Source organism: Macaca fascicularis, chromosome 6 (assembly GCF_037993035.2).
Source record: "Macaca fascicularis isolate 582-1 chromosome 6, T2T-MFA8v1.1".
Taxonomy (NCBI): Eukaryota; Metazoa; Chordata; class Mammalia; order Primates; family Cercopithecidae; genus Macaca; species Macaca fascicularis.
The window spans coordinates 153672505-153685347 of NC_088380.1; the positions used below are offsets into that span (position 1 = coordinate 153672505).

Sequence of the window (12843 nt, forward strand, 5' to 3'; positions counted from 1 at the left end):
CTCCATAACTACCAGCAGTCATTATTAATTATTAACATTCAAATCCACAATGGTTTTGGGAGACACAGTACTGGGCACATATAAATAGGTAGGTCAGGTATTCTCATTCTCTGCATTAGCAAATTCAGGTTCTTTAGTTTACATTACTGATCCACAGTTACACAGAAAACAAATCGAATACCAGAGATTTCTAATTTTTTCTTGCCGTTTTGCTAAGAAATGGGAACTGTCATCTCAGCTTTAAAGATAATAAAATCAGGAAGGAGAACATTTAAACAAAAACACATATACACATAATCACTGCAGCATCTTATGTAATATAAAAGCTGGAAACAATTTTCTATCCACAGGGAACTACTAAATAAACTGTGGTACTGTCATACTATAGAGCACTGTGCAACCATTAAAAGGCATGAGACAGATGTAGGTGTTCTGATACGGAAAAATCTTGAAGACATATTACTAGTAGAAGAACAAACAAATTGCAGATAAAACAGGCAGTGTGTACTCATTTATGCAAACATCCTCCCCAACTATATATCTATACCTGTATATTTAAATGCATGAATACAAAGATGGCTCTGAGAAAGTCTACCAACTACTGATAATGGCAACCTTTGGATAGGAAAGTGGGATGGGCATGGGATGGAGGGTGACTCATGCTTTATCTACTTATCATGCTTGAATCCTTTTAAGTAAGAAAGAATGTAGTATTATTTGACTTATAAATAAAAACATAAAGGCAGAGGGAAATGTGAATTGCAATAATGCAGTTGGAATGAACCAACAGACCTCCCACCTTGAGTGTCTCTAGCCCTAACCTGACTTCTACAAAGCTACATGAACAATGTTAGTCTCACTGAGTTTCCTGTGTGGCTCTCCCACTGTGGTAAGGTCCTTCCTGGTGGTATTTTGTACTTAGGGACTCAAGTTCTATCTTTTAGACCACCTGGGAACTCTCAGCAGCATCTTGCTGCAATATTCTGTATTAGAGACATTTACAGCTTTGCCAGCCTCTACACCCTTGTGTGTCTGTAGAAGGACACCAAGTTGATGCGTCTACATTAAGTGGAGGAGGCGGCCTGTCATTCTGTGACCACTTCAGGTTCATTACTTAACAAGGATCCATACCAGTGTGATAAGCAATGCTTGATGGAGGAGGTTTTCAGTTCCCCAATATTATGGATCAAATTGTACCCCCCCTTCACCCTAATCTAAATGTTGAAGCCCTACCTCCTAGTGTGACTGTATTTGGAGATAGGTCCTTTAAGGAGATAATTAAGATTAAATGAGGTCATAAGGATAAGGTCTTATGGGGCTAGTGCCCTTACAAGAAGAAAAAAAAAAATGCCAGGGATTGCTCTCTTTTCATACTTGCACACAGGAGAAAGGCCACATGAGGACCCAGCAAGAAGTTTGCTATACATGGGAGGACAGAACTTACCAGAAACCAACCCTGCTGGCACCTTGATCTTGGAATTCCCAACTCCAGAAATGTGAGAAAACAAAATTTCTTTTGTTTAGGCAACTCAGTATGTGACGTTCTTTTAAATGCAGTCTGAGCTGACTAATACACCAAGCACAAAGGCCAATACACCTGAAACACATCCTCCCGCAGGTAAGGTACTCTTCAGCACACTCTGTCCAACAGACCCCATCCTTCTCAGGTTAAATCCTGTTCATAGAGGCCCCACTAGATTCCTAAACTCCACACATCTTTTTTTCCCCTTACACACAGACCCCTCCTTCATTTAACATTTGTTGTAAGCAATCAAGTCTTTTAACTCTAAAGCACAGAAGTGAAAGTCTGACTTCCCCCTATACATGCACACACCCCTTCCCACTACCCAGGATGACCCTTTCTCCAAAGAAAACTATGAACATTAAATATTAATATTTCCCACTATTAACTCTTTCCACAGTGAACTTGGAGAAGAACTCAAAGGTTCCTGGGTTATTTCTGACAAAGTCCCTAGTGAACTTATAAAAATAATCTGTGTTTTCTGTGATATAGTTGTATTGGAGCTGACGTTCAGCCTGATTCTAGACTTCTATTGGAGAGGCAAAAGAAGGAAATTTGGTGGTAAAGATGACAAGTTGGGTGAAAGCAAAATCATCTTCTTATTAATGGAAGATGAGGAGAACCAGCTGGATAGCCACTCTGGCCAAAGTGAGGCCTCAGACATCCACATATTTGTGTGCAAAAGGACATCTGCCATCCCACAGCTGCCTCTGTCATACTCCTCTTGCTGTGGCCCAGGCAACTATATGAGTTGTCATGAGCTGGGGAGAGTGGGTGCCTAGATGGCCCAGTGGGATCATCTCAGCTCAGCCCGGGAGCTGCATGCTTACTATTCTACATCAGGGATGAGTGACATGGAGAAGGCTATTCAAAAAACTTCCAGCTAGTTCTCACATCTTCATTGCTCAATTCCAGAAACGCTTTTTTTCTTTTCTTATTATAGAACAGAAGAAATCTACAGGAGTAAGTCAGCTAAGGATTCTGTTACTGGGTCGGATAATTCAGCTCCCTCCCAGTGGGATAATGGAAAAGGCCCAGAGATGTGCACTGCTGTGCTAGGAGAAGAAGATGGATCAAGTAAATCCAGCAGCACTGAGTAGGCACCAACGGGATATATGTGGAGGGTGGAGCAAAACTTGCATTTCCCCAAAAGATCCTGAGCAGCATGGGTGGGCAAAGAACATGTGCCTAGAATCCACAGAGTCATGGGCTCTAATCTGGTTATGCCACTTACAAGTGAGTATGTTTGTAATACATGTGTGTTTGTTATGCAAGTTCCTTTGGTTCTCTGTACCTCGAAATTTCTTATTTTAAAAATGGGGTTAATGCAACCATTCTCTCTGGGTTGTTGAAAGAGATTAAATGAGTAAACATAAGAAATACCTAGGAAAATGCCTGGGATAGACTGTACTCATGATACCTTAGTTTCTTTCCCTCAGCTAAGTGTCTAAATTGGACCCTTATTTCTTCTTAAATGCAAATGCCAAAGTCTAGGAATGTCAGTCTACAGCTGTGCTATTTTCATTGGGCATTATCAATATTTTGACAGGACTGGCCTAATATTATTCACCCCAGGATCATTGGTACATTTCTGACCAGCACTCATAAATGGCTTGGGATTGCCCCTGGGGACCTGGATGCTAATAATGAATACTTTCTAGTGATTTTCAATGCATTCTGGTTATTATGTTTAGTAGCAGAACATTTCCCATCCCCAGAAAGGTCATTTACAGTAGTGTAAGGCAGCTACTTCTCACCTCGCATTTCAGGTTTCTCTGAGAACAGTGGAGAGCTCAAACATTCATCCATATGCATTGGAAATAGCATTCTGATCTGGCATTTGCATACAAATACCAAAGCAACTTAAGGAACTATGAGGCAGCTCTCCATCATATGACACTACCCCCTTTTATTTTTTCAATGCCTTCCCAGCATCTTCACATCAAAAGCCATTCTCATGTACTTTCCCAGCTTTATTCATCATACGTTCCCTTTTTCTTGAATTTGTGTGGAATGGAGGATGGAGGAGGAACCTTTACTTCCTCACTTTTATTCTCTGTGGCCCTAAAAACCTAATGCATTTCCCAAATCACTCAGATCTTAGGTTTGGAGACGCTCTAAACTGAACTCATCCAAGACTGGACTCTTCTTATCCTACCACATTGCTGAGAAATGGCCATATATTATAGTATTACTTGAATAATATCAGTGTGTAGTTAGTTATGCTTACCAAGGCCCTATTCTATTGTGAGGTACTTTTTTGCTACAATTTCTTCATACCAAGCCAAGATCCGCTTCCTTGTACTTTCTCACTCATTGGTTCAAGTTTTGCCCTGAAATGCTCTTATCTGAGGCATCTCATCTATTCATACAGTTTTAAGTACCTTTAATATGCTGGTGATGTTTAATCTAAAATTTATTATCTAGTCCAGGTCTTTCTTTTGAGCTTCAGACCCAGAAATACAATTGCCTACTTGCAAGTCTCACTGTGAAACTAGATGTCTCACTGTCTTCTCAAACTAATCAGTTTTCAAAGTCTGTTTCCGCTTTCAGTGATGAGCCCCATTACGCATCCGTTTTCATGGCAAAATTCTGGGAGTCATCCTTGACATAACCTTCTCCATCTGCACCCAATCATATCAAGTAAGTGCAATGCATTCTTTCTCTATTATGTATCTTAAATCCATCTAATTCTCTCCATCTCTATTGCTGCCACCATCCTGGAGCACACCATGACCTCCTAATTATCTCCCACCTTTCATTCTTTTTCATTACATGCCTGGCTCTCTAACTCCTACATAGCAGCCAGACTAAGCTTCTAGAAGAACAAATCTGATCATGTTTCTTTCTCCCTTAATGACTTTCCATTCATCTTTGGATAGAGTCCAAACTCCTTGTGGTCAACAAGGCTTGATGTGATCTGGTCCCTGAATACTTCTCCAGTCTTTGTTTCCCCAACATTTTATTATGAAAATTCAAACGGACTGCAAAGTGGAAAAAAATTACAGTGATTATCCATAGACCTACCACCTTGATTTAGTCATTAACTTTTTTTTTTTTTTTTTTTTTTTTTTTTTGAGACAGAGTCTCGTTCTGTCACCCAGACTGGAGTGTAGTGGCGTGATCTCGGCTCACTGCAACCTCTGCCTCCTGGGTTCAAATGATTCTCCTGCCTCAGCCTCCTGAGTAGCTGGGATTACAGGCATGCACCACCACAGCCTGCCAGTGATTAACATTTTATACTTGATTTATCATATGTCTATCCATTTACCCATCCCTGTATCTTAGCATTAATCTTTCTTGCTTTTGGTACATTCCAAAATGAACTGCAGACTCCAGTCTCATTTTTATCACTCTTTTCTCTGCTCCTAGCCATGGTCATCTTTCCATTCCTTGGATCAGTTAGGCTATTGTATCGCTCTGGGCTATTGTACCTATTGTCTCTTCTACCTAAAATGTTTTCAGGTCTTGTTAATTGCAGATTCATCCTTTGGTTCACAGCTTCAGCTGTCTGAGAGACTGTCCTTGAACTCCCGATCTAAATTAGATTCACCTTTCCACCTTATGACCCCAAGCATCTTCTGCCTTTCCTAAATATCACTTGTCACAATTGGTAACTATACATTTATTTGCAAAATTATTTGTCTAATACTGTCTCCTCTGCTAGATTGAAAGATCCATGAAGACAGAGACCTTGTCTGTATTGGAACATCCTGTATCACCTCTGCAATATTTGTTGAAAGAATTAAAGGCAGAATGAATCAATAATTGAAAGGAGCTACTTGTAATAGTAAACTTGTTCTTCCTTTAATATGTATAAACAAGACAGTTTTTTTAAAAAGGCTTCTGAGGGAAGATGGAACCCACTTGTTGCCAGAATATAACCAGCAAGTATATTAAGTAATAATAACAACTATAATGAATTAAGGGTAGGCTTTGTACTAGGCATATCCCAAGTGCTTGAGTGCTTTCTCTGCATCAAATAATTTTTCTTTGGCATAGGTTCTATTGTTATTCCCACTTTCCAGCTAAGGAAACCAAGAACAGGGCAGTTATTTTAAAATACCCCATCTATGTAGAATATTCATTCTATCTGTGGCCCCATTTGAAAGTAGAAGATTAATCTAGAAAACTCACAGGCTGCTATAATGGAGACAGGGTTTTACTTGGCTCTAACTGAAGCCTAAAAATATAGCAGGAAACCCATATATAGAGAGATTTGAGAGATGAATCCCTGGTTAGGAATCCTGGATTTCCATATCTTAAAAATAAATAAATAAATAATCAAATCATTGTGTTGACTTTATTTTTGTGGGAAATTTCAACCCCACCCAAGGCCCTTCCTTTATATAACCCCATACACACACTTCATATTCTCCCTGCAAAGGATTTTATGCCTGATGGCAACACAGCTTACACACCAAGATAAAATCATTGCAATCTTTCCCATAATAAGACCTGATTGGAAGCTAAACGAAAATGAAGCAGTGCAGAATTTCCTAGTGGGAGAACCTAGCCTTCAGACACTGGCTTGAGTTTGAAGACAAGGTTTTCCATTCAATGTGTGACTTTTGGCAAATTGGTAACATCTCCAGTCCTCAGTTGCATCAGTTACCTTCTTTGAAAATGGAAATGATAACATCCATTTAACAGAGTTTAGATATATTGAAATGCTATACATGAAGAGCTCAGCACAGTGCTTGGAACATAGAAGATGCTCAAAGATGTTAACTTTAAAAGAGGAGGAAAGATAGGGAAAGGTAGGGGAGGGCAGTAACTTTCATGCTCAGAATTTTTTTAAAAAAGTCCTAGGAAATTTATTTATTAAATGCACATCATGCATTCTTCTGAGAGAGACAGAGAGAGAGAAAGAGACTGAGAGAGGGGAGCTTGGGTGAAAGTGTCCTTTAGCATTTGCATTGCTCTTAGCTGGATGAACTCGCCTGCAGCCACCACTTACAATGCAAATTGAGTTTAGAGTCCTTCACACTAACTACACAGCAAAAACCTTTCAGCTTTAAATAGAACACTGCAATGTGGAATGATCTGAGCAAACGGAAGAAAAATTCAGAAATACATGTGAAGGAGATATTTTGGAGGAAAAAAAGAACAATCTGACATAACTGAGCAGATAGGAGGAAAATGTAGAAATATTAAAGGAAACAGAAAAGCAAGATCTATAGAAGGAGCTAGAAGCTAATTCCCCACCCAGTAAGTGGGTATAAGTTAATAAGGGGGAAGAAAACTTGTGGGGCAAGTCCCCAGTGAGGATAATTTTAACAGAGTCTTTTGATCTGGTGCTCTTTCGAGGTATACTAACACTTCTTAAGGTATTCATTGGAAGAACCGGGACTCTTCCCCCTCTGGCAATAAAATTGCATGAATCTTCCCTGAAACGAATAGGTCAAAACCATAGGGAACTTCTTGCTCTATCTAACTTCTGATATTTACATCGTTTAAGTTCTCTTTTCCTTTTCTTTCCATACCTTCTCTAAGATCAGATTTTAAAACCTGGAAGCTTCTGTGAAATAAAGGTTTGTTAGTTTTAAGTGTGTTTAGTATGTGTATATGTTTGAGAAAGAGAAAGAAATCTGAGAGGTTGATTCTCACATACCAGAAAGCTCATTGCTATAAACTCATATCTAATTGTTGACTACATGAACCTAGATATTCTATCCAGAATCAGAGTTTTCAAAAATGGAATAAAAATAAGAACAAAGGTAATATCCAGGGCCCTGAAAACAATAAAAGAATGCCATTTTAAACTGATTTCTTCACTTCACAGTTGACACTCCTATACACATAGCTCCACTCTGGTCATTTTCTCAGCTTGCTAAGTTTCTCTTGCCTGCATAATGTAATATACAAGAAAACACGAAGGCAGCTTTCTTTCTTTGTGGTTACAAACAGAAAGAAATTTACCCCCCAAAGCCAACAGATCCAAGGCCAGCTTCTCTCTTGGATGACATGCTTAGCTACAGAGTTAGTCATATGCTATCAAGTCACTGAGTCAGTGACAAAGCACTAAGATTGAGGGAGAACATCTTGCAATCAGGTTGCCATCATGCACAGAAAAAGAATCGGTAACTATGGTGCTCTGGATAGGGGAGAGATGGACTGCACATCTTAAAAGCCATCTCTAAGCTCCTGGAGGCCAGAGCTTACAACTCTGCTTTATCTGTCTAGCACCATGGGCATACTGGGCTTGATGCTCTCCAAAAATGATGGCAAATTGAGAATATACTTTCAATAGCACTGGGCATTCCTTCTATCTAGAACTTCCAGGGATGTTTATAGAAGATGCCACCTTTACCCCCAGATGTGTGTGTGTCTTTTTATTTCTTTCAGAGTTTGAACTATTTTACTCCCCCATCACATTTCTCTAGTAGTCTTTTGATTTGATTAAATATTACAGAAATGTTAGCATCCAAGAATAATAATTTTAAATGAATACAACTTGCAACATTGTCCTAAAGAACTTCCACATACATTTTCTCGCATGGATATTACAATGTGATAATGCAACACTTTGTAGGAGTGGCTAAGGATAAAAGGCCTACAGGTAGAAAATGAAAGCAAAAATGCAAAAGTTTTGGCATTGGGGGGAAAAATGCCTCTACTCTCTATTCACACACAAAAGGAAGAATGAGATTCCACCTGCTGACTTGCCCTCCCTGCCCGCACAGCACTAGGGCTTATGTCAGAACAAGCTGGGAGAGAGGGAGAGACGACAATTTCACCTCTTGGCAAAGCTCAGCTTGCTGAACCCTCTTGCTTTCTGCTGGCTGTTGATTCAGCAGAAACTACTGCTGCAGAATTCATAATGGTGATTTTTAAAGGCCCCACCGATCGCGTTGCTCGCCCCACGTGTCAGCCTCATTCGCTGGCCGCTAGAGCACTATTTCCCCAGCCACCTTTTTATTTTTGCTAATGCACTTCCAAAAGGAAAGACGTTCGGCCGTTTGCAAAGGGCCTTTGGGGTTTTGATTGTCTGAGCAGGTAACCTGGCCGGCCGGGGAGATGAATGGGCAGGAAATGAAACCATGCCCTCCCTGCAGCCACTGAGAGACATAACATCGTTTCGCTCAGGGAGGGGGTACCAAGGTCCTACTGGGCCCCTCCCTTCTTATCTCCCCCCAAAACCCCCGCAAACATCTCGGGCAAGGGATCATCTGCCTTCCTGGGGTCATCTTTCTGGGCGAGAGCCCCACCCTGAAAAGCCTAATCCCTGAGGGCCATTTTAACTCCCGTGGGCGCCGGGTCCACCTGCTGCTGAACGCCGGGCTCGCCTCGCGGAGCCCGGATGGATGCGGGGTGCACTGGCGGCTGCCGGGGCCAGCCGAGCCCCCGCCCCAGCCCCAGGGCCCGGAGGAGTCTCCGCCACTACGCGCCCAGCTGCCCACGAAGCACAGTGATCCGCAACTTGCGCCCGGCCCCAACGGCGGAATGCGGCGGGGCTGGCGTTACCTTCGGTCGCATAGCTGTGGTCGCGCAGGAAACTGTTGTTGATTTTGCGGGTATCAATGTCCTCCTCCATTGACAGCAGGCTTACTTGCGTGGGAACCAGAAGCCGGCAGACAAGTATCCATGATCCCTCCCCGCAGCCAGTCTCACAGGAGAGGGGGGCAGGGGAGCCAGTGGGACTGCACCATGGTCCGAGCCTGAGGAGGAGACGGGGAGGCGGAGAGAAAAAAAATAAAAACCCGGCAATGGAGCTGTCACCTCCTCCACTCGGGTTCTGCGAGGCTGCGGCGGCTCCTCCCGCGCGGTGCGCTCACTCCAGCTCCAATTCCCAGCGAGGATGCTGCGCCTGCCTCCGCTGCCTCCGGGTGCCAAGATGCGCCGTGCCCCGAGGGGTCTGGTCCCGCCCGCCCGCCCCGGAGGCGCTCACAAGCGGGTCTGGGGAGATGCCCAACAGGTTCCCCTCGTTGGCAGCCGCTCCAAAATGCAAAAAAAGATCCCTCCTCCCCCTGGGAGAGCGGGCAGCCGCGACAAAATGGTGCCTTTCTGGACCCGAGCTGCAGTGGCGAGATGGCAGGGACAGGATTCAGGCTTGCCTGGCCGGAATGAGGGTGCTGGTCCCACGGGAGGGCGGCTCCGGCAGGCGGGGGTAGGGAAGCTGGCGGGGAGCTGGGCAGGGCGCTGCGGCCGGCGCCAGCGCACTCACCCTCACACCCACACGCGCGCACTCGCAGCTGCTGCTGCTGCTGCTGCTGCTGCTGCTGCAGGAGGCTGGAGGCGGCTGGTGCATTAAAGGCGAGGCTCCTCCCAACCGCGTCAGCAGCCCCAGGACTCTTTCCCAGCAGTGGTGGTGGCCGAGGCAGAGGCTGCGGTTGCTCTTTACTGCAGTGGGGCGCATGCAGCCGCGAATCGGCACCTGGGCAGCAAGCGACTAGCTTGCAGGTTCAGGTGGAATGCATAGACGTGCTCTTCCAACCTCCTCCCCTCTCGCGCCACTCAGCTAAGGGCTGCATTTACGCTAGCACCCAGAGCCCCTAGCTCACTGCCCTTCTCCGAACACTTGCACTTGAGGACAGAAAAGAGAAGTAGGTTCCTTTGGATAGTCAGGAAGTCTACATCCAGGTCCCTTTTCCTCACCCTTATATGATGCATGTGGTCCCTTGGTGAATTTAAAGGGCGAGGTTTGGAGCTGGAAGCTTCAGAAAGAGAGGAGAGAGTGGAAAGCGCCGCTCAGAGCCTATCTTAAGCCCTCCACTAGGAATAGGAGGGAGAGCAGGGGCCAGAACTTCGTAATTGCTTCCCCCATTCCTAAGAGTCAAAATATCTTCTAACTATAGGAGGCTGGTGTTCAATAAAGCATCTGTGTCTACACAGGTGAAGGAAAGCACGAGACTAGTAAACAGGGTCAGTCTGAAAAAGTCCACTCTCCCTTGCCCTTTGCACTTCGTTTTGGACAAACTATTGCAGCCCTTCCATTAGGTTTTGCTTGTGCAGGAACACCTTCTATTTGCTCTCAGCGTGGAAGGTACACTGAAGCACAGGAACATAAGCACAAGAGCCCTGTGCCCACAGAGAGCCACTGCTACCCTGGGGGAATTTCGGGAATCCAAATAATACAGAAAAGAGACCTGTCTTGCTACTTCAACTAGGAAGAAATTATAGAATTCCCTCCCCACCCATGTTTTCCCAAATTTCAAACTCTACTTTTGCAAGAAAAGGAGAACATTATTGTTATGAAACAACCAAAAACACTTAATGAAGCAACTCAAATCATTAGAAAGCTAATTTGGAAAAGACATCAACCCCAATCACTAGAAAGCCAATTTGGAAAGGACATTTCCTAGGTTTCATCTTGTAGAAGGTATTCATTTCAATGGGTATCACTGTAGGGAGAGACATCAGCAAATGTCTTGCTCAGTTAAGCTCTACAAGTTTAGCTAGATGGGCCCAGAGGGACCTATGAGTTAATTATATACATACAATGCTTCAGCTAACACAATTTAGAAAGTATTTGAAGTTCAAAAAAATGGAAAAACAAGTCCTTAACTGAGGTTGGGAATTGTCATTAGATTTCCATGCAGTATGGATACTTCTGGTAGATAGAAAATTACTTTGTCCTCATCTCCAGAAAGTGACTGCATATCCGTAGGAGAAAAGAGCAGAAATGTTCCTTGACATAGTGTGTGTGTGTGTGTGTGTGTGTGTGTGTGTGTGTGTCTGTGTGTGTGTGTTTTGGGGGAGGGGGCGGGGGGAGTTCAGTTCAACTTTCAATAGATTCCATTTTATTTTCATCTGGTGGTTAAGGCTTATGCACTTGTTTGTTCAAAATCCACATTTAAAATTTTAGTAACAGGTGAAGACGGGTACAAGTTGATTTAATCCACTTTAGTGCCAGTTGTCCTGGCTTGTTCTTCCATGGGATGAGCTGTATCTATCACCAAGGTTCCAACATCCAGTCCTTTTGTAGTTACACATTGCAGCTTCTCTTGGATATTGGCACTATTTGGAGTAGGAGCAGAGTGAGGAAAAGCTACGTTCATCTCTTAGTGAATCAAAATGATGAGAAGACATTATGCCTTCAGTTGGAACAATCTTAAATTGTTTCAGGAGGCCTTGGAATAGTATTTGGGAAAATTTCCCCCTTGTCTTTCTGAATCATGGGCTAGATTGGGACAGAGCTGTGCGATGAATCAGGTAGGCCCAGGCTCATTGGCCAGGCTGTGCTTGAGGAATTTTCCACTGTAACCAATGAGGAAAATGTCCCTTCCACAGATCAAGCCTCTGGATTTCTTCATTTTTTTTTCACATATCCTGCAAAATTTCTCCTGCATTTATTCAACAGTCCAGGCATTTTTCCTAAGACACAAGTTCTGAGAAGGCAAATTGGATAGGTCTCTATTGTTTAAGTAGATTTCAAGGTTTCCGTTTGGCCAACTACTCTTTTCTAATATGAGAGAACTAGCTCATCCACCCAAAACCAAGGGGGGAAAAGCTGTTGGCTCTGTGCTTTAACACAATGACATGTGGTGAAGGAGGTAAGGGAGTGAAAAGAGCCCTGTGCACCACTGTGGAGATGGGGGGTGTGGGGGAGAGTAGGGGAGATGGGAGTAGGCTGCAGAGATCAGTCTTCAAAAGACTCACTGGCCACTTCTCTATTCCTCTAAAATGTCAAGTTCTTTCCAATAGTGGTGAGCACTTCCGCATGCTATGTTCTATGCCACTTCCTCACATCTTGGCATTCAGCCTCTCAACTGTCCCTGCTTCACTGAGGCCTTCCCTGACCACACCATAGTCCCGACCTCTGGTGTTTTCTGTGTTCACATTTTTTTTTGGCCTTTTTCATGACCCACAGCATTTTATAATATTTGTTTACTTATTATTGGTGGCTATTTTCACTAGATCTTTTACTTTTGTTTTCTTATTTTATTTTATTTGTTTTTTTGAGACAGAGTCTCACTCTGTCGCCCAGGCTGGAGTGCAGTGATACGATCTCGGCTCACTGCAACCTCTGCCTCCCGGGTTCAAGCGAGTCTTGTGCCTCAGACTCCCGAGTAGCTGGGACTACAGGCATGCACCACCAGGCCCAGCTAATTTTTGTACTTTCAGTAGAGCTGGGGTTTCACCATGTTGGCCAGGCTGGTCTCAAACTCCTGACCTCAGTGATCCACCTGATTCAGCCTGCCAAAGTGCTGAGATTACTGGCGTGAGCCACCATGCCTGACCTCACTAGATCTTTTCTGTTGACTAACTGGCACTTAGTAGATGCTTAATTATTTTTGTTGGAGACAAACATTTCTTAAACAAATGAATAAATTGCTGAATATCCTACTTAAATATTTAGGTTTCATACCTCTAACCCC

At 43.5% G+C, this 12843-nt stretch overlaps 1 protein-coding gene across 30 annotated transcripts in view; it reads right to left on the bottom strand.

The window, feature by feature from the left end:
* The window catches only part of PPP2R2B (protein phosphatase 2 regulatory subunit Bbeta), a 484188-nt gene that overhangs the window by 270848 nt on the left and 200497 nt on the right, over positions 1 to 12843 (bottom strand). For 9 of the 30 annotated variants that reach the window (XM_005558150.4, XM_065546924.1, XM_065546920.1 and 6 more), the window contains one exon: positions 8990 to 9183. The exons of 15 other annotated variants lie outside the window; for them this stretch is intronic. In XM_005558150.4, the coding sequence (XP_005558207.1) occupies positions 8990 to 9183 (194 nt within the window). Of the gene's footprint in view, positions 1 to 8989; positions 9184 to 9579; positions 9767 to 12843 lie in introns of those variants that run through there. 6 more of the 30 variants (XM_005558156.5, XM_073994537.1, XM_073994534.1 and 3 more) reach the window with 2 other exon arrangements.